At 50.8% G+C, this 21,074-nt stretch overlaps 7 protein-coding genes across 7 annotated transcripts; 3 read left to right on the forward strand and 4 right to left on the reverse strand.

Moving 5' to 3' along the window:
* Nucleotides 1–150: 150 nt before the first annotated feature.
* On the reverse strand, nt 151–1,190 carry VTN49DRAFT_479 (uncharacterized protein; the record flags this gene model as incomplete). The annotated part of the gene is made up of 4 exons (XM_069412774.1): nt 151–474; nt 540–676; nt 739–870; nt 941–1,190. 4 exons carry the CDS (start codon nt 1,188–1,190, stop codon nt 151–153), a joined length of 843 nt encoding a protein of 280 aa, XP_069271382.1.
* A 1,051-nt stretch (nt 1,191–2,241) lies between these two features.
* VTN49DRAFT_480 (uncharacterized protein) lies at nt 2,242–5,500 on the forward strand (the record flags this gene model as incomplete). The annotated part of the gene is made up of 9 exons (XM_069412786.1): nt 2,242–2,326; nt 2,381–2,738; nt 2,800–2,885; nt 4,428–4,589; nt 4,647–4,669; nt 4,729–4,766; nt 4,930–4,962; nt 5,018–5,267; nt 5,330–5,500. 9 exons carry the CDS (start codon nt 2,242–2,244, stop codon nt 5,498–5,500), a joined length of 1,206 nt encoding a protein of 401 aa, XP_069271383.1.
* Nucleotides 5,501–6,174: 674 nt separating this feature from the next.
* On the forward strand, nt 6,175–7,242 carry VTN49DRAFT_481 (uncharacterized protein; the record flags this gene model as incomplete). Its single annotated transcript, XM_069412797.1, has 3 exons — nt 6,175–6,205; nt 6,258–6,495; nt 6,546–7,242. 3 exons carry the CDS (start codon nt 6,175–6,177, stop codon nt 7,240–7,242), a joined length of 966 nt encoding a protein of 321 aa, XP_069271384.1.
* A 351-nt stretch (nt 7,243–7,593) lies between these two features.
* On the reverse strand, nt 7,594–9,623 carry VTN49DRAFT_482 (uncharacterized protein; the record flags this gene model as incomplete). Its single annotated transcript, XM_069412808.1, has 4 exons — nt 7,594–7,642; nt 7,706–8,024; nt 8,090–9,492; nt 9,553–9,623. 4 exons carry the CDS (start codon nt 9,621–9,623, stop codon nt 7,594–7,596), a joined length of 1,842 nt encoding a protein of 613 aa, XP_069271385.1.
* A 562-nt stretch (nt 9,624–10,185) lies between these two features.
* On the reverse strand, nt 10,186–12,284 carry VTN49DRAFT_483 (uncharacterized protein; the record flags this gene model as incomplete). Its single annotated transcript, XM_069412819.1, has 2 exons — nt 10,186–10,733; nt 10,790–12,284. 2 exons carry the CDS (start codon nt 12,282–12,284, stop codon nt 10,186–10,188), a joined length of 2,043 nt encoding a protein of 680 aa, XP_069271386.1.
* A 1,652-nt stretch (nt 12,285–13,936) lies between these two features.
* Nucleotides 13,937–14,625, reverse strand: VTN49DRAFT_484 (uncharacterized protein; the record flags this gene model as incomplete). The annotated part of the gene is made up of 2 exons (XM_069412830.1): nt 13,937–13,960; nt 14,014–14,625. The coding sequence occupies 2 exons, from the start codon at nt 14,623–14,625 to the stop codon at nt 13,937–13,939; spliced, it is 636 nt and encodes a 211-aa protein (XP_069271387.1).
* A 360-nt stretch (nt 14,626–14,985) lies between these two features.
* Nucleotides 14,986–20,423, forward strand: VTN49DRAFT_485 (uncharacterized protein; the record flags this gene model as incomplete). The annotated part of the gene is made up of 10 exons (XM_069412841.1): nt 14,986–15,140; nt 15,198–16,153; nt 16,206–17,139; nt 17,195–17,434; nt 17,490–17,721; nt 17,771–18,081; nt 18,142–18,662; nt 18,723–18,863; nt 18,919–19,532; nt 19,584–20,423. The coding sequence occupies 10 exons, from the start codon at nt 14,986–14,988 to the stop codon at nt 20,421–20,423; spliced, it is 4,944 nt and encodes a 1,647-aa protein (XP_069271388.1).
* Nucleotides 20,424–21,074: the final 651 nt, after the last annotated feature.

The following is a 21,074-nucleotide window of genomic DNA, read 5'->3' on the forward strand; positions in this document are numbered from 1 at the left end:
CAGCCACGATAATTTGATTTCTCATTATCAGAAGTAATAAGCGAGCACTGTTCGGCTCGATTAAACAAAGCTGAGTAGTGATACAGAATTTGTTGAATCTCGGTTGCCCAACCCGTCCTGCCATAACTGGAATCTCCACCAGGGCCTTCATCAGACGAGGTCTTGCTTCTCCGGGGCAAACGGCTTCTTCGTCGGATGACCAGAGACCTGATTTTCGTACGCATATTCCACTATGCCGCCCCAGTCACCACACTTGCACAGCGTGTCATAATCTGGGAACGGGGGACTCCCGTAGTCACGCACAGGGCGGTATCCGATTGCACCGGGATCGGCATTGCAAATGAGGACCTGTCGTAGAATCTCAATGCAATAGTTGAGATGGTGCTCAAGTTCTTTATCTGTGCTGTTGAATTCCATGATCCTCTTGGATTTGTAGTACGGATAATTCACCCAGGCTGCCTTGCGGAGGAAGTTCTTTTGACCACGCACGGTTAGGGCTAACTAGCGGAACAGAATGTGTCCGTTTTGGGAATACTCACTACACAATGCAGCTGATGGGGTAGCTCATGACACGCCATGTATTCGCCAGCATATTTATAACCTTCTGGAATGCGAATGTCGTCTTTGTGACGGCCAGCGTTGAGAGCTTCACGCTCGGGAAGAGAGAAGACTCCCACTAGGGCAATGGATCAGTACAATCTCTTGAACAAGGCATCGATGCATATTGGAGGAGCTTACTGTCGTAAAACGTTCGGTTCCACGCAGCATCGACCTCTGTACTCGGAGAGCCCGTATAAATCGAAGTAATGTTCAAGCCCCCGTTCAGGAAGACATGGTGCGGGCTGGTGTTGATGTGCTTCGTAACCGGACCTAGTGGAGCATCGATATAAGTTCTGCTCCTCACATGGGTTGGGAGGCTTTCGGTTGAACGTGGACGCACTGTAGTAAACCATATGACCATGACAGATGTCATTGACAGGGCTGGCATCCTTGGAAATTATCAAGGTGACGGCAACCACAAAGGCTAGAAAAACACCCATCAATCCAATCATCTTGGAGATGAAACAGAGAACCACATTCGTGCCCTCGTCATGAACTTTTTTCTTTGTCTTGGACAAGCATTCGATGTCCTCGATATGCTCAAAAGAAGGTTTAGGGCTTGGGGAACGGGCCTTGATGAAGTGCCCCATGATGACCATGGGGACGATGACGGATGAACGTCGGAACTAGTATGCTTGAGAAGAAAAGGCAGAGGATGATGATTGTATTGTGGATGATGATGAGGCAGACGAAGGAGATGAAGAAGAAGGATCGAATCGAAGTACTGAAGAAACTGTCTCCGAGCCAACACCGTGTTGCTTGCAATCAAATTACCAATTCTATCAGTCCATTGGACAAGCGATTGGAGCATAGAAGCCGGCGCTGGGCAACACTTCACTGAGGACGTCGACTTTACGGAGTTGTCCGGTCAATGACTCCTTTTGCGCCAATATGGAGACCTTTAACCTACGAAATTACGGAAAAGTCCGCATGAAATACAGGGTCATTCGATTCAAGGATATCATAGTCAATGTCTCTACAAGGTCGACCTTTTGTCTGTCAGAGCATTCATTTACCGGGAAATCCCACAAACATGTGCATTATAGAATATCATTCTGGCAGGATCTTTCCGACAAAGCTCCCTTGGAAGCTACAAAGAAACAGCATTCCATCGCCCACGTGCTGCTGTTGCACCACACAAAGAAAATAAAGCTATTGACTGCATGTATTCCATCTGTCAGCTCGCGCATATGTAGCCAGCCAATCCACGGTCGAGATTATCACATCCAGTCCTTGCCCGGACGTACCTGGCATGAAAAGGCAATACATTGCTAGGGAGCCATCTCGATGCAAACGCCCCGTCGGACGTTCATTGGCGTAAGATGGCGCAAGGTGACGGTAGTGTATCCATAATGGTAGGTGGTCACTTCATTCTGTCATCGGAAGAACGTACAACAGCTTCGAAAAGTTCCAACTATTCATCTCAACTCCGTGACATCCAGTGCATTGCAGTTGCATTTCACGTTCCAGCTATAGATTTCTCGGATGCCGGCACCGTACGTGGCAATACCCATATAAATACTCCCTTCTATTACCTCTCTCCGGTTTCTTCTCCCATCCTCGTTGCCATTGACTTGATCCCGCCCAGTTGCATCATCAATAATCTTTCGCAATTGAACACCTCACGCCGAAACCAGCACTATGGCTGCAATGAGCCTCTTGTTAGCTTCTGCTGTTGCTCTTTCTACTTTCTTCGTTGCTGCTTATCCTGTCAACCCTGCCAATGGTAGATGCCACAATTAGACTTAATATATTGACTATTTGACTAACATTGACGCAGGCGACCTTCTCGACAGTCATGCCGCTGGGTCTGTCCATGGCGACTTGACTGGCTCTATTGAAGCGCATCAGGCCAGTGCAGGCATTGTTAAGTACAAGCGCGGTTCATCCATTGTAGGGAATCACGAGGCCCCCAAATTCGAACACAACTCACCAAAGGTATCCAAGGCTGAGGTAGAGAAACGCGACGATCCATCAGTCAGTCTGGCTCAGGGTGCCTCCCTCGATATCAGCGAAGACAACGGCAACGTTTCGATCGAAGGTGGAAACGACGTCGATTTTGGTGTCAAGGCAGATGGACTCCCCTTGGGTGATCTCGTCAAAATTGCTAAACAGGGCTCGAATGCTCTGAATACTTTGTACCGCAAATCAGGCTGAGGAGGATGAGAATGGGCATGATCACCTTAGATTTCCTATTAGCTGGTTGAGTGTTAGCGGTGGTGTGAGTGTTTCTCGTGATCAGACGGTTCAGCTTGTGGTGTTCTATGCCGATCCTCATGGGTACAGTATGCTTGCGGTGTGATTTGCTTGTCGCAAAGTGTCATTTCTTTGTTGCTGAACGGTAGTGGCATCAAGCAAGGAGGCTGTCAGGATCGGTAGCAGTTAGTTAATAATGCAAGTCAGGATGTTTAGTATCTGCCCCTCTTGATCCATAATTTGTGCTGCTAGTGGCACAATCCAAAGTCCCATCACCATTTACTATGAAAGGGAAGCACATACTTCATTACTGACAGGTCAATGTTGGATGTCGACGTTGCTGCGCTGGGACTAATAGAGTTAGGGTTAGTAGCGCCGGCATCAAAGGATGCTCCACTGAATCAAGCTAACAAAGAGGCAATACTATTGCCATCATTGTGCGTTTGGATCTGAGTAATGCATGCAATGGAACAATGAATAGATACAAAATCTGCATTTGCACGCACACGACTGTAGCAATGAGCTTTGCACCCATGCCCTGGAGCGAATGGAACGTTCTAGCCATTGCAAGGGTTCCGGAAGCCGTGCAGGAGGATGGCTTCGCTGCTGGGCAGAGAAACACATCACATAAGCCCACCATGCACATAACGCACACTCAGCCCGTGTCCATGTGGTAGCGGCCAACGACTGACCATACTAAGTAGATTCCAATCGTTACTTCTTGTAGACGGCCAACAATAAATGTGGACGCCGGATAGGACGACCTTACATTTAGATGTAGAATGAAATAGCAATATAACTACAGCTCATAAAAAGACATTGTCAGCCATTGAGGTCTGGTAGAATGCTTAAAGTATGCTTGTTTTACAAACAACAATCACGTATGTTGGAATCCGAAGACCCCTCCCGGACAGGGCCCCTGGTCTCTCAGTCTCATGAGAAAGACATCATGTCACCATATACCCTGAAGGACGACCGGTGCTGTTCCCGCTTTGGTAGAGGTGCAAAAAGACAGTGAAATACTAGATCTTGATCCTTGTCCACTTACATATTAATACGGAGCCTCGGTCCGAGTGCTGCCCACAGAGAAACAAGTCACAAAGCCCTTGTTGGTCATTGCGACAAGTTTTTGGGTACTATTCGAAACAGTTCTGCATACAACACGGACTCCAGTCTCTCACAATTCAACTATTTTGAGTGTGTGATCGGTGAATCATCATTTTTCCTGGATTTCAACGGGAAATTACTTCACCATGGCGGAAACATCAGCGCCGGAACAGACCACCAACAATGCCCAGGTCAATGTTGAAGTGGACACCTCCGTATGAGAACCCTCAATGCGATAAATCGAAGCGTGTTGCTCACCTGAGCCGCACAGTATGAGTATGTCTCGTCTTATGGCGATGAATTGTGCGCGATATGACACTATGATGACTCTCAGAAACCCAACCATGCTCACGCATGTTCTTCTACAAAAAGATCGTCATACACCGCATCGTTGACCACATCAGCGCTCGACTATCGCCATGAGAACGGCCGTTGTTATCATGGATTCCGCGATGGATGTAGGGCATGACCTCTATTTGCCTGACCACCCGATCAAGATCCGTAAGCTGATCCTTATTTGATAGCGTACTTGCTGTTGAACGATGAATCGGAAAGCGACCGCCTCGACATGTTGCATGAGCTTTGTCTCCAGGTGTTGCACCGGAAACTGTACCTGGCTCCAATCAGGAATCCCCAGCGCGTGATTGACCTTGCCACTGGGACAGGTATCTGGGCCGTTGATTTCGGTAAGCTCGTTTGCTGAGTCTGGCGAACGCAGGATACGGCATCCTGACTCATTGTAGTGGATCAACACCCACAGGCAGAGGTACAAAATATTATCGGAAGTGACCCCTGATAGGCTGAGATCGGGTCCGTTTGTTCCAGGTAATCGGTTATGGCCTGAGCCCCATCCAGCCGACTCTGTCAGTCCGACCTAGCAATCGTAGTAGAGTGGCTCAACCGACGAGCTTTGACAGAGTTCCTCCAAACGTGAAATTTTTGGTGGACGACATCGAGTCAGAATGGGACTATGAAAAAAGACCCATTTGACTTTATTCACGCGAGAAACCTGGCTCTCGCAATCAGGGGCTTTGGAAGGTTGCTAGAGCAGTGCTATCGGTACGGCATCTGAACTTTTGCATGCTTCCTTTCTTGACTCTCTAATGGAAATCAGACCAGTCAGGCCAGGCGGGTGGGTTGAGTTCCAAGACTGGGACTGCTACCCCTGCTCGGAGGACGGGAGTCTCAACGGCACTGGCCTCCAACGGTACCATGAGGAAGTTTACGGCGCATTCGAAATGGCCGGCTATGAGGCACGTCCAGGGGTCAAACTGGAGCGGTGGTTCAAAAATGCTGGCTTCGTAAACATCCACGTGGAGAAGTTCATCATACCCTATAGCGTCTGGCCAAAGGATCCTCATCTCGTCAGTAGCCCCTTGTCTCCAAACACAGAAATAAATGATCTGGCATTGACCTCGTCGTACAGAAGAAGCTCGGCGCCTGGAACCAGGCTCAGGGCGAGGCCGCCTTCGAGGGTGTCGACCTAGCTGCTCTGACGCGCTATAAGCACGTGGCCAAAGCGGCGGTTATGCTCCTTGCCAGCGAGGCCCGTGCCGACAGTCGTAAGCGTGACGCTCATTTGTTGCTGAACTTGTGAGTATCCGCACAGGTTCCCTAAGTGATTTTGAGCAACTCCGTACTGGGCGATTTAATAGAACTAACCACGGATGAACTCCGCAGCTATGTCGTCTTTGGCCAGCGTCCCGAAAATTGACCGGCCTGGAATCTAAGCCGGATAGTATATTATATTACTTACCTTTAGCCACCTACATGCTCTCGAAGCCTCCCGAGCTTTGCGTTTCTGGTTTTGTGGGTTTGAAAGAGTATGGCAGACTGAGTATATCGGTGGATAGTTACAGTACCGTCCGAGACACTATTTAACTAAAATAGGCAATTCATTCAAAGGATTACGCGTAACATGTAATTAGAAATCGCCAATTAAATACTAGACTGACAGCAAATCACGTGATTTTATGCGAACGCGAACTCCGTATGTGCTCGAGACTCGGCGTTTCACATGCCCGACGGGAATTTTTCGGGTTGAGGTTCTAACTGTTGAGCTCGCACGACACGCTTCGATCCTGGCTGTGCTCGCCAGTTGGCTTTCCTTATCATATGTTTGACCTCTGTCGCTCCTTTTCCGTGGAGGGTTTCTTCTCTACTGTCGTGATTCTCTGCCCGATTCGCCTTCGATTTTGCGGACGGATGAATCCTCGAAAGCCATGTTGGTATTTGTCTTAAACAAACACGCCCAGTGACGACTCACAGTACATGGAGAAGTTTTCCCAGTTTCGAGATCGAGGTATTTCCTGAATGGAAGATATTATTATGGAGAAGTGGCTAAGATAGTACAGGATCGGGCATTGCGCCTTTCCTCCCTGTTCCTCCGCAACCATCTGGCTATGCGCTTCCGCTGCATGTGTTCCTCTTTTGCTTCCGCCTGCCGTTACTTGTGACAGTTTGTGTGGCCTATTTTGCTATCTTACAATGGTTTCCAATCGGCTCGTTGGGTAAGAAAGCATCGCTATGGTGCATATTGGGGGTGCCGAGTCTTTGGTGGATTGATTTACAGGTCGATGGCGTGAAAAGAGGGTAAGGTCAATGTTTGCTGTACGGGCTGAAATGTGTTCTCATTCTGGTAGGTCACTGGCGAAGCAGCATGGGGGCCGTCTCCCCGAAGGAAAATCTATCATTGCGTCGTCGTTTACATCGCCCATCGACGCGATATACTTGGCGGCGGTATTTGACCCCGTCTTTACGGCCTCATACCCGAATACTCGCAAGGTAGAGCGCATTTCGCTCTTCCACGCGATTTTGCGCGCGTTTGCACAGCCGCAAGTCCTGCCACCGCCGAATGCCCGTTTGGTCGAACTTTCCGACTTGATCGCACGATATCCAAATCGACCAATTGCGGTATTCCCAGAGTGCACTACCACCAACGGGAGAGGCATTCTCCCTCTCAGCCCGTCGATCGTGGCTAATCTCCCTGCCGGAACCAAGATTTTTCCCGTTAGCGTCCGCCAAACACCAGCCGACATCACCACCCCTGTTCCGGCAAGCTACTTTACCTTCCTGTGGAACCTCCTCAGCCGGCCGACGCACTTTATCCGTGTGCGGGTCGCAGAAGCCGTCGAGAGTATAAGCCAGCCCTCAACCAGCACACCATTAGACTTTTCCTCTGGCGACAGAGACTCGACCCAACTCACCAAGGAAGAGCAAGCCATCATCGACCGAGTCGGAGAGGCTCTCGCGCGCCTCGGACGCGTCAAACGAGTCGGTCTGGGTGTGCGCGAGAAGCAAGAATTCGTAAAACTATGGAATCGGACGAAACGAGCGTAATTCATTCATTCAAGATAATCCATGGTTTAGAGTTCTTGGTTGAGGAATGTTCATACCCTAATGTTCTGGTATAGAATTACGACTTCAAATGGATCAATCCATAACCACGTAACTGTATTATTTTTTTTTTTTTTGTATTTCCGTTGATAGTACAATTTCATGATCAGGTCTCTTGCGGTAGAGACAGCAGTGATCATCAGATCCGTATGTCATAGGTCCAGGAACTTTTTTACAAACCATTTTCGCAGATAAAGAAGTCTGCTTTCTGCCATGGGCAAAGATATCCTTCTGTGAGAATCACTAGGACCCTCCGACAGCATCGGGCTATTTATCGACTTCCAGGTCGTGGTTTTACGACAAGCTATCCGTGACACAACCGTGGCTTGCATCGGACACCGCCCTGTGAACAACGAATGAGTAACTAGATTAACCAGCAAAGGGAGAAGAGAAAGAAAGAACTTACCGAGCGTACTTGCCCAGGGTGCCCCTCATCGTCAAGCCCGTCGGCGGCAACCGTCCATTATCGCGGTCCTCTTCCCACTGACGACGGCGCTTCGCCATCTCCTCGGCGGAGACATCCACGTCCAGGAGTCGCTTCTCGGCGTCGATGGTGATGATGTCGCCGTCCTTGACGAGGCCGATGGGGCCTCCCACTGCGGCCTCAGGCACAATGTGGCCGATCAGGAAGCCGTGCGAGCCGCCGGAGAACCGGCCGTCGGTGATCAGAGCGCAGGACTTGCCCAGGCCGGCGCCCATCAGGGCGGAGGATGGCTTGAGCATTTCTGCAAAAAGTTCGACGATTAGCATAGGGCTGGAAGGATGGGGAGTAGGGAGGGAAGAAGTTTACCAGGCATGCCCGGACCACCTTTCGGTCCGCAGTAGCGAATCACAACAACCGTCTTCTCCTCCTTCTTGATCTCGCCACGCTCCAGCGCGGCGACGAAGTCGTCTTCGCTATCGAAGACTCGGGCCTTACCGGTGAAGCGGGTCCCCTCTTTGCCGGTGATTTTACCGACAGCGCCCTCAGGCGCGAGCGATCCGCGCAGAATCTGGATGTGGCCGGTCTTCTTGATCGGATCGGACAGTGGGCGTATGATCTTCTGATCGGCTGGGAAGTCGGGTGCATTCTCCACGTTCTTGGCTAGGGTCTCACCAGTCACGGTGATGCCAGAGCCGTCAATCAGACCCTCCTTGATCAGCAGCTTGATCAGAGCGGGGGTGCCGCCGATCTGGTACAGGTCGTTCATGACATATTTGCCAGACGGTTTGAGATCGGCCAGGTAAGGCGTGCGGTCAGACACGCGCTGGAAGTCGTCAATGGTCAGCTTGATGCCGACGGAATCGGCGATGGCGATCAGGTGAAGGACCGCATTGGTCGAGCCGCCAGTGATGTTGACCAGGACCATGGCATTCTCAAAGGCTTGTCGCGTCAGGATATCACGAGGTCGAATGTCCTCAACAAGCAGTCTCTTGATTGCCTCACCCGCCGCCAGGCATTCCAGCTGCTTGGCCTTGGACTCTGCGGGGTTCGTAGACGATCCGGGCAGGGTCATTCCCATAACCTCGATAGCGCTAGCCATGGTGTTGGCAGTGTACATGCCACCGCAAGCGCCACTTCCAGGGCAAGCATGACGAATGATATCAAACCGTTCTTCCTCGGTTATCTGCCCAGAAATATACTGGCCGTAGGCCTGGAATGCCGAAACGATATCAATATCGGCGTTGTTTTGAGTCACCGCGCAGCCAGGCTTGATCGATCCACCATAGACCATAAGACTGGGACGGTTTACCCGCCCCATCGCCATGAGAACGCCCGGCATGTTCTTGTCGCAACCGGGAATGCTGATGTTGGCGTCGTACCATTGTCCGCCCATGACCGTCTCAATGGAGTCTGCGATCAGATCGCGGCTTTGCAACGAGTATTTCATACCGTCCGTACCCATACTAATTCCATCACTGACGCCAATGGTGTTGAATTGATAGCCGATTAACCCGGCCTTCTCAACGCCCTCCTTGACCTTGTGGTTGAGATCCAGCAGATGCTTGTTGCATGGGTTGCCCGTGAACCAGACCGAGGCGATACCCACTTGAGCCTTTTTCATATCCTTCTCCGTCAGACCGGTGGCATAGAGCATAGCCTGCGAGGCGCCCTGCGAAATCGGCTCCGTGATAGTCCGGGAGACTCTGTTCAGAGGCTTTTCATCGTCCGACGACGCGTTCCGGCGCGCAATTGTCGTGGACAGAAGACGGCTGTCAAATCCATCTCAGTCAGTTCACTGCAGTATATTACAATTAACCACGCGCACTCACGCAGGGTATGAGGCATTGCGCGCGGCCAGAATGGCCGACGGCAGCCGGTGCCGTGTTTGAGATAGAAACATAATTAATTCCTCGCAGGAGGCGTCCGATACACGAATATTTTTCCGAACCTATTCCAATTGACGCCAGCTCACTCCTCGTTCTATGTTCTGGTCAAAAAGAAAGTGGGAGGTGAGCTGGGGAAGCTCGAAAACGGTAGGGTTCGTTAAGGTTTCAGATCCATCCGGGGACGAATGCGCAAACTCCGAGGAACATGCCGTGGCAGCTTGACCAATCAGAGCAGGGAATTATTCAGCGACGGATCGACAGTGGCCGGCTACAAGGCCGACATCGGGCACTATGACTCACTCACGGCAATCAGCTCAACAAACATACGCCAACTGATATACACACATACGTATAAATATAGTACTGTACAAAGGTATCATTATCACTCTATGACATGTATACGTCTAATGTCTAAGTCGCAATCATAACAGCCATAACGACATAAGATATCGTACCAATATGATACAGCAGATCGTAACATCAATGCAAGACATGAACAAGGTCGTAGGCAATCGAAACAACATGCTCGAGCAAAGAGATGACGGTCAGAAGAATAAGATGAGAAAGAGCAATCAATCACGGCACTTCTCGGTCCCCCCTCTTCATTCCATCGGGAATGCAGATAGCATCCGCCACGTACTCCATCTTGCTGATGTCGTCCAGACTAGCACGTCGCGTGCTGCGCTTGAGAAGCGCTTCGACGCAATCGCGCGCGCCGGCCAGTTCGCCGCCCTTGACCGGGTCCCATTCGCCATCCTCATTAGCGTAACGGTACCACGACCATTCACACCGGGCGATTCGATGCGGGGTGCGGGCCCGAAGCTTCTCGGGATCGCCGCGCGTGCCCGGCAGTGCGTCGAACGGGAGCCGACTTTCCATCATGGCATACAGTAAGACACCCAACGCCCAGGCATCTGTGGAGCGACCGTCGTAGGGCTGACCCATGAGGATCTCGGGCGCAGCATAGTCCTCACTCCCACAACGCGTGTGGAGAAGAGGACTCTCGGGCGGCTCGGGGATCCGCCGCGAGAGACCAAGGTCACTCAGAGTGACAACCGCCCGGTCGTAGGTCCGCCAGTCACTCACTTGTTCGATGACTGGAGCAGTCGGGTTCACAAGAACGTCTGTGACTGGGTCAGCGGGACACAGCGGGCCGGAGCAAACTGCTATCGAAACATACTCTCCAGCTTGATGTCGCGGTGGACGATGTAGTTGGCATGCAGATAACGAACAGCAGCAACGAGTTCCGCGAAGATCCTTCGGATTAATCGCGGAGTAAGGAGCTTACCCCCGCTCGTCGCAAAGTCGAACAGATCACCGCCGGGACAGTAGTCAAGTACCAGCAAAGCACGTTTCTCATCACTGCCAAACGCCTTCAGCTGAACTAACGAGGGGTGATTGATGGACTGGAGGATATCGACTTCGCGCTTCAGCGACACTTCGATGCGGTTTTCGTCGGCGCCGCCCGCAGGCCCATAGTCGATAATCTTGACAGCAACCAGTCTTTGCGAGGAAAAGCTTGTTGTCCGCGCATGTTTTCCACTATTTCCGTTTGCCTCGTCCGAGACCCGTACGGCCAGACTAACTCGGCTGAATGTACCGTGACCCAGTTGACGCAACTTCCGGTATTTACGGGGTTGCTTGGAGCGTATGGACTTCACAAAGTAGAATTCATCCTGGCCTTCGGGGGTCGAGACAGTCTTGATTATCGGTTGTGGTTCACTGTCATCATCCTGGCTGGGTGTAGAGCGTGGCGGAGTAGGCGGCCGAGCAGGTACCTGCGCCAGCCCCCGCTGGACGGCAAGATACTGTTCACGATGCAGACTAATGTCATCCGAAACCTCGTCACTTGGAGACGGCCCTCCCTCCGATTGTCTCGCTTTGGACGTGTCAATGGGTTCTAGGTAAGGAACGCTCGTCTTGGGCGTCCCCTCACTTGAACGACTGTCGCCTCGGCCGCGATGAATCTCCTGGCCGTCGGTTTTGTCTTTCCGAACATCACCGTCATTTACTACTCGACGACTATACTGCCGAGTTCGGGAGCGAGACGAGCTGGAGCGCAAGATGCCAGAGGATTCACTCGATCGCAGATTCCAAGATGACCCACTTGTTGAAAGCGTGGAGGATGTCCGCGACAGGGAGTGCGACAGCCGTCGTCCGCCGGACCGCCACGGTGAACCAAGGCCGCTCACCGGCGAAGGCAACGGGGTAATATCAGCCATGGCAGCCAGCTGTGGGGAAGAGATCACTGACGACAAAGCCGACGACGGCGACAGCGAGTCCGTGTTCGATGTGGAACTCAGACGGCCGCCACGCCGACTAGGGGTCCGGTGCGGCAGGCTCGCGGCCGACAAGCTATGGTGCAGAGGCGGCGCATCAGACTCATGGGGCGTGACCGGGCGACCCGTTGGCAGATCTGTTCGAATCTGGAGCCCGGCGAACGGCGTGTTCCTGGCATGATTCTGGCGGCCAACGATCCCGGTCAGAGGGCTCGCCACCTGCGTGGGGTTGCATATTGGAGACGGCTCTGCATCCGGCTCAACCAAGACTGGCGACTGGGAATGGCCATCGTCGCTCGCGAACGTTTCCGGAGCGTGTGTAATCAGACTCGGACGGGTTGGTTGAACAGGCTCTTCTGACCCCGAGGCCGGTGGCGAAGAACCGGGGGACACCATCGATCACTCCCGCAGTGACCGGACGAACCGCGATCGCAACGGGATGGAGTGCCGGAATTCTGTTCCAGCGAGCAACGGAGCCACACCCGAAGGCCCGAGACAGTTCAAATTTGTGTCTCTTGGATCAGAAAGACAGATTTAACTGATCTTGACGCCTTTATTTTTCTTTGATCCGAACAGCACGGCAGGGCGCAAGAAAGGAGCCTTTCAAAGCAAGGAGTGAGAGGATCGCAATATGCGTATGCGTGCCGGACTGGTTGAGACACAACGGCATGGCGCCCGTCTCCGGCGCGTAGGGAAGGGTGGCGTTTGGATCGGAAAATGTCTGGGAAAAAAGAAAATAAAGCCACAGTCTTGGGTGCCTTAGGCTTTCTGTTGACCATTCGAATGATAGGCCGCTAAACCGTTTCCAGTAAAATCTTATGGCCTTAATGCGACCAGTATGGGGCAGATCACGTGGGGCGAATTCCGGCAGGATGGAGCCAAGATGGGAGGCACCAATCACATGTCAGGACGGATCCACGCTGCTGCACGGCCCCGAGGCTAAACAGCGCCCATGAGGTCATCCAAGAAGAGGAGAGACGGGAGTTGGACGGGAGATGGACAGGAGTTCGAATCTTACATCGACCCTTATCTTTCGATATGGGCCATATGGCCTCAGATCAGCATGATCAGCAGGGCAGGAGTTTTGATGTACTCTCTAAATGAAGATGGCCGCGAGAAGCGCGCCCATAATTCCGATGCATAATGCATGTAGCATGATGATTTAATCATTGACGCATTAGGACGATCACTATTATAGCAGTCGGTAACTAATCTACAATTGCATAGAGGCGAAGCAAATCCGTCGGCCGCTTGAGGATTAGACAAAGAGTCGCAACTGCCCACGGCAGCAGTCATTGCTTTGAAGTCTACTATTGTTCCTTCACTACTTGGAGAGAGCTTGGTGAGGAAAAAAAAAAAAAAACTACTTGAATAAGAGCAACCTGAAGCATTGGTCAATGCTCGGGGGATTTCATCGGGCCATTTGAGTTATGGCATTGGAAATAAACAGGAACTCAACTTCTCCGTACAGCTGCCAAGTCCTGCGGAGCTCAAAGTTTAAGTTTCGGAAGAACCGGATTACGCGTACTGTGCCCTGAAGTAAGAACAGCTCGTTCGGCTGATGACCCCTCAGGGAAGGGAGGGAGAGTAAATCCTGTCGTGATAGCCAGAAATTCTGTCGGCTCAACCCAGTATTCTCAAGAGACGTGCAATGGAAGCACCGATACTCCACGTTCGGGTCCACGATTGAGTCGATCCATCATTTTATGGTAGTAATATTCACGACATCATTAGCCACGGAGAGCAACTAGACGCAGGCATTGATCTATATGTACAGTACAAAACACCCAGACAGACACCCATGAACATGTCCGGCCCCCAAAACCATGATGGAAAAATGCAAATAATTGCAACAATGCCGTCAGCGCCGGAGTGAAGAGATCCGTACAGAATCATCGAAAATTCGCAAAAGTGTAACTTCTAATACAAGCTGATAAATGAAGAGATTTGAGCAACGGCAAAAAAGCGCCATCGATCAAAGAGGTCTTCACGAACTGCAATCTTGGCAATGCGCGCGGGTGGGGATGGGGTAGCGAAATCGAACTTCTCTAGAACAGGATCTTTTTCACCAGCTAACCGGATCATTAGTATGAATCCTTATCCCATGGCCGAACGACCAACTTACAGCCCAAGTCCCAGCGATGGTACCGACGATGCCACCGGAGATCATCATAGGCTTCACGCCTCGGGTACTCTTGAACAGCATTCCGCTAACAACTCCAGCAATAATACTATTCGCGGCGTCATGCTTTCCGCGAGAGTAACCAATCATCGAATTGATGCCGTTGTACATCATAGCAACCACGCCCGCGGAGTTGCCAAGGAACGGGCCTCTTCGGGTGATCGAGTTCAGAACACTGTTGAGACGCAGCTTTGGCGGCGCGGTGACAGGAGTCTTTTTAAGTCCTTCCACCAGACCCCATGCACCTCCAATCGTCAACGCAGTGAGATAGGTAGTTCCCGTTCCATAGCACAGATCATCAGACCAGCCTCGAGATGGTAGCGCCGATCGCGATCCGGGCAGTTGATCGAGAGCTGAGTCTTCGAGGATGAGGTAATCAAGAGTGTCCTTATTCACGCCCGCTAGAGGGTGCAGTTCCGACGGGTCTGGTAATGCCGCCGTTCCGAGAAACGAAGGAACTTCCTGCGACGTTGTAGTCGTCGAGTCATCGAATGCTTGCCGTTGTGTAGTGGTCGAATCTGATTTCCGGCCACTGATCGCGTCCCAGATGGCCATGGCGGAGATTGAATATAGAATACACACCCAGAACAGGAAAAATAAAAGAAAGGAAGAACTGAAGGACCTACAGAAAAGGACCAGGTAATGGCTTTCGCAATCCTGGCGTTGCGCCGAATAGCTCTCCAGTTTCAATCTCGAGGTCCGCGACAAGGAAAAAAATTGAGATCGCAAGGCAGCCGGCGATCGGAAAAAATATCTACCGGCGCTAGCCTCATTCGGAACTTTATCAAAAATTCATCGAACGGCCTGATTCATCTGACAAGAGTGCAAAAACCTATAGGCGCGCATTCTGCTGGGCTGAAAACGAAGTGAGGATTTGGGTTTGATTTGTGCGCATGGTCCTGCTCTTATCCCACTATGGCTGGACTATCCGCAAACGCCGGGGACCATGACGGGTTTGCCGACTTGGACCATTTAACCTCGAGCGATGTAGAACTCTTGTCCGAAGAGGTTCTCGTGCGAATTAGCAGAGGACCTCTAACTAAATTCATTCAGGAGAGTGAACAAGATCAGTAAGCATTGTTTCTTCCTAGGTGCATGTAGTGAGTCCCCTTCTGATGTTCTGATAGTCTAGTTCTTCGCGTATGGCAGTCATTATTCAAGACTTTTTCAGACAGGTCCACGACCAGGCTGCAAACCAGAGCGGCATGCAATGCGATCACCGTTTTTCTGGATGCTGCTTTGATGTCCCGGAATGCCAAAACCAGGGCGCTTGGTCTTTCCCATCAGACATGGTTGGCCGTGTTTGAAGTTTGTCTACTGCGACATGAAGATGCATCCCCCAAACCCATCAAGCAGGTTCTCACCTGTCTCGTCAAAGTTCTGAAACAGCAGGATGGCACGGAGGATGCTGCATTGTCACGCCGTGGTGCTGTGGACTTGATGCTACCGAGTATCGTGCTGTCAGATCCTCGGTCACGTATCCGAGCCAGTTTGCTGGCATTGGAGCAACTCGTGAAAGATAACGCGTTGCTACCTTCCCAGCTAGCTCCGCTACTTTATGACTGGTTCATAGCACATAGCGCGCGCTGGATACCTACGTTGAAGTCTCACTGCGAGGCACTTTCTATCGAAACATCTCATTACACTGGCCCATCTCCCCGCAGTTATGACGAGTGTGATGAACAGCAGAAACTTCAGTCTACGATGATATTTACTTTGTCCCTCTTGACTCATGCCACAAACCCTGGATATGCACCGTCTGCTGCATCCCTGTTGGCACTTCTGTATAAGAAGGCTGCAGCAGAATCGGGAGCAACGGACGTAACTTCTGTTCCGTTCAGCTGGGTGCATCCGGTCCGTCATATTTTGTTACAGTCGATGGACTCTTTGGAACCAGTCTCCAATGCTATTTTGGCACCGCTGCTCTCAGCTGACTTCGACGGGTTCAATTCCTTTGTTTCCCATCTTCCCATCAACTCTGTTTTGTCCGGCGACATGAAACTTGCCGGCTCCATTGATGAGCTTATACTCCTCTTTTCCGCATTGCACATTGGTAAAAACGCAGGATTCGTCCATGAAGACTGTAAATGCCTATCTCCTCCTGATTGTGACGCTGCGCTGACCATATACGCTAGATGCATATGGAAAACCTGTGCCTGCCTTGAAAGGGAATGAGCCTCTTATTCTGGATAGCAAAGTGCTAGGCCAGTTTCTCTTGCATACGGAACCGGCCATAAGAATATCGACGCTGTCCTTGATCATTGCTGCTAATTATGTCACTAAGCCTCTTTCCGTAGCCGCAATGGACACTATCATGAGAGGCTTGCCGTCGATGCAAGCTGATGCTGACGCGCAAATGAGGCAGAAAATCATGAGTCTTATCCGCAAGCTCATGGTACGTTTGCGGGGCTCTGCAAACTCGTTGAAGAGCACTGTCAAATCCGATTTGGAACATGAAAAAGCATTTCTCCAAAAATATGTGGATTTTCTGGAGTCTGAATTGAGAGCGGGGATATCATATCAGCGTCATATCGCAGCCCTACAATCGCTTTCAATTGTGCTAAACACAGGAGTTGACCCTCGTGTAAAGGGGGTGGCTAACACCAAGATTGAACGAGAAGGAATCCCATGGCAGTTCCAACTTGACATGTTACGGCCGCATCTGTTTCGCCTTCTCGTCGACCTTCTGCTGGATCCGTTTGAAGATGTTCGCGGAGCAGCTCTATCATTGCTCAGCCTTTTCCCTCGGGACTCTGTGTCCAGGCTGTTTAATGACACGCAAGAGCAGTTTGACACAGTTGAGAAATTGGTCAAAGCAACATCAAGAGCTGAATCTTTGGCAAGTCACACTAGCAGAGCCGATCATGCAGATACTGTAGCAAGGCTCTACCATGCCATCTTCGCATCTGCCAGCGTCGATCGGAGCTCATCTCAATCCTGGTATAGGACAAAATTCGGCATTGTCAACACACTGTTGGATAAACTTGATAGAAAATTAGGCCAAGCCGGTGGGATCTTTAGAACCTCGATCAAAGATGCTCCTTTGCATGGTTATGTCTCTGCCTTGAGGTACCTCAGTTATGATTGCTATGTGAGAGAAATCATACTTATCATATCTTGACAGGTACATTGTTGCGACCCCCGGATTCCACACCCTCCTCGCCAGTGATCCGGAAGAGTCGACGGCGTCATGGCGCAAGGTTCACGATCGAATCGTCCTAATCTGCAAAAAGATCTGGGAAGAGGTGAAGCCTGTCCTCTGCATCGACTCTCCTGAAGGGCATACAGATGAAGCCACAGATGACTTGATGGTCGGACCAAAGGATATTTTGTCTTACTCATGGCGCGCTCTTCGGGAATCGAGGTAGATCCCATTACCTTGACGATATTCATTAACCATATTGACAACTATTGGACAGCCTCCTGCTTCATACAATTGTTGCAAATGCGACATACGGCCCTGCAAATAGCACATCGGGTCTCAATCGATCAGATTACGAAGCAATTGGTGTTCTCAGCTTCGTGCAGCTGTCAGAACTGCGACATCGAGGAGCATTCACGGCAGTCTCGCAGACGTTCGCTACATGTTGTCAACGCTGCGGAGAACATACGGATCCCGGGATCTCCAGCCTACCAGAACTGTGGTATCAGGTAAACATTCTTCTCAGCCCTTTATGCCAATCCATCTAACAGTCTCCAGGAATCGCTGAAGATCATTCACGATAAAGCGGACAAGCTCACGCGACGGTCTGCCGGTTTGCCAGCTTTAGTCACGGGTATCGCGCTGTCTAAGCCTGGCGGCTCCTTGTTTCACCGTGTCCTTACGGAACTGCAGGCAATTGCCAGGCTGCCTGCAGTGCAGAAGGAAAGCTACACAGAATTATCTTTACCACAAGTTCATGCGATGAACTGTTTGAAGGACATCCTTTCCAACTCCAAGCTGGTGCCCTACACTGAGTCATTCATCATGCCGTGTCTGAACATATCCGCTGACTCTTTCAGCTCTCCCATGTAAGCACCCACGGTATTTATTACCTCGTTTTGGCACGATGAATGCTGATGGCATGCCAGATGGGCTATACGGAATTGCGCGTTAATGCTTTTCCGTGTTCTGATGACAAGGATGTGTCGATTACTCCATGGAACAACATTTGGATTTGGAGGTCCCTCAGGCTGCGAGTCTGGCATGAGGATTTCTTTTGGAAAATATCCTGGCCTCGTGGATCTAATTTTGCGTCTGTTGACATCGGCAACCGAGGATCGGGACTCAATGCTGGGCGATGCAGCATCTGAAACCCAGAAAGTCTTTCCTGCCCTGGCTATCATCGCTGAGAAAACTCCATCTACAGTCGATGATGACGACAAGCGGCTCCAGAATTTAGTGGTCCGGCAAGTTAAGAGCGATATCTGGGCAGTGCGTGACCAAGCGGGCCGAGTCTTTGCATCACTTCTTCGTCCCACCGAGATCATTGAGGGTGCAACTGGTCTTTTGCATGAAGAAGCTCAGTCGTTTTCTCAAAACCAGCTTCATGGACACCTACTGTGTCTTCAGTACTCCCTCCGACGGATGTGGCACTCTGATCAATCCAGCGGTATGTTTGATATTAGCGTTAACGCAGAGCCGTTTTCTTTTTTTTGCTGACGCGGCGAAGACAGCCATCAGCGAATCCTGTCCGTAGTTACGACAACATTTGCAAAATACTTTGCAATTGCACGTTCTCCTTTTGTCCTGGCAGTATTGATTGATATGCTGATCGACGCTCTGGAAAGCAGCGTGCGAATCAGAAAAACTGGTAGGAGACCCACTGCAGTGTAATCTTGAGGATGTTCAACTAACTCTGTTGGCAGCTGAGACAAGCGATTTCGCAAGCAATATCTTCGCGGAATATGGGCTCGAATCGAAGCTTGCGCAACTTCTGCGCAAGTTTAGGACCTACACAGCAAGAGGGGAATCTTTACTTCGCCGTTCACTCTCCTGGTGTGCCATTTTGAATGGCATTATGAAGGACTCTCTGGAGGAAGTGATGGAAGTCTTCTTCATCGTATCGGATGCTGATCGTGATGCCGCTTGCTGGATTCTGCGACGCATTGACTGGTTATTTCCGGGACACGAACAACAAAAACGCTTCCTGGAATTGTATTCTCAGATCATTTTGCAAGAACAGGAGGAGAGTATCAAAGCCGGAGCAATCCTTAACCTGTCTCTGGCCTTGGAAGACGCTTTGGAGCGTGGTATCACAGTAGCGCTCCTCGAGAAATGGCCACAGATAGCGGATCATCTCTATCAGCAGTCGCAGGACAATGTGTGGAGCCGGGAAATGACAGAGAACGCGCTCAGACTCCAGGGTTGCCTTCTGTCTCTAAAGTACACTGAGCCGGTCGTCACAAGCTCCTGCACGAACCTTTCCAGAGATTTCTTGAGATGGACCGTTAGTGTGCGGTCAGCGTTAAGCGAAGAGACAGTGAGTTGGAATTGCCACGAAGTTGCGCCAGCAGCGCTAATCAAATTGCAGGTTTTCTCATCAAGGTACGCGGCAGTCATATCCTTCAGATCATTCTCTAAAGTTCTGAGTCGAACGCATGAGACTCCAGCGGCCACGGATCCGCTGTTTTTGCATGCATATTTGATTCTTTATGACATGCTTAACGATGACGATGAGGAACTTCGTGACTTGTCTGCGGAAATCGCCTCGAGGATCCTGTCCTATTCGTCAATTTATCCCGGAAAGACAGTCTCTTTGGGATGCGTCCCGGCAAGAGAGAATCTTCTGGAGTTCATGGTCCAAAACTATCATGATGACGATGCAGTAGCCTTGTTCCGTGATGGCGTTCGGCGTGTATTAGGCAATGAAGCATTCACACCGGCCTCTGGTCAAGGAAGGGCCATGGTTCCATTTGCGGAGAGACTGTCTGAATACCGCAAGGAAAGCACTGTCCTCTTCGAGGAGGAGAGACAAAACCTGTTCATTGATGACGTCCGCGAGGCGGATCTTTGGACCAATGCTCTCAAGAGCCAAAGCGCGTCTGCTATTGATCCCGAGCTTGTTCGGCAGCTCTTGGACTGGGTTTCAGAAGGCCTGGAGCATTTGGTCAGCGCTGCTTCTCGAAACGACGAAGATGATGTTTTGGGATGGACATCGAAGCAGGAGGTCTACACGCTTGGCATCCAGCTTCTCAACGCAGCATCGTTGCTGCTTGCCAAAGGAGATTCACTCCATATCCCGGAGCTAGAGAATGGACTTGATGTTGCGGACATCAAAAAGAAGCTGGGGGAGTTGCTGGAGAATGGGAGGAAGATCTTGTTGCATCCTCACTGGGTGGCGCGGATCACAGCAATGGGCATTTCTCAATAAGGATGGGAGCCAAAAGAGCACAACACTTCTGAAATAACGATTGTTGGCTGAACAGCAGTGAGACAAACGTGAACAAGAGGCGTGAATTGTGATGCCATTCACTGCTATCCCTCGATCACACACAAGTTCCGAAACCTTTAAGATGATGATCTCCACCCATGCTCTCGCACACAAATACCATCTCATTCGCGCCTCTATAGAGCATAGAAGCATTATCATACGTTCGTTACCAACCCATCTGGCAGCTTCCTCAAGCTCTCAGTTTCCAGGTTCGTTTCGTGAAACCAACATGGAGACCATGTGCATGCAGCCTAACACCCGAACTGCCAAGCCTCTAGAATGAAAGACATCAACCTGATTTTACTTATTACTGCTATGAGCTTGATCCTCGTGGCTGCCATCGCATACATTCTAATCCACATCTTCTACCCTCCCGATGGGGACAGAGACTATGACGATGAAGACATACCCTACTGGCCTGGTCGAGACAGTGTTGTCTATCCACCCACTCCTCCTAGTGATAGAAGTCTCCCTCCCTTGACACCTCCGTCTAAACCAATTCCGATTCCTCAACAGAAGCAGCCGAGTGACGCATGGCCGTTTATGCCGTTTGCGTAATATCCTGGGTGGAGCCCTCTCTTTGCACATGTT

Source organism: Thermomyces lanuginosus (genome assembly GCF_041956635.1).
Source record: "Thermomyces lanuginosus strain ATCC 200065 unplaced genomic scaffold VTN49scaffold_16, whole genome shotgun sequence".
Lineage (NCBI taxonomy): Eukaryota > Fungi > Ascomycota > Eurotiomycetes > Eurotiales > Trichocomaceae > Thermomyces > Thermomyces lanuginosus.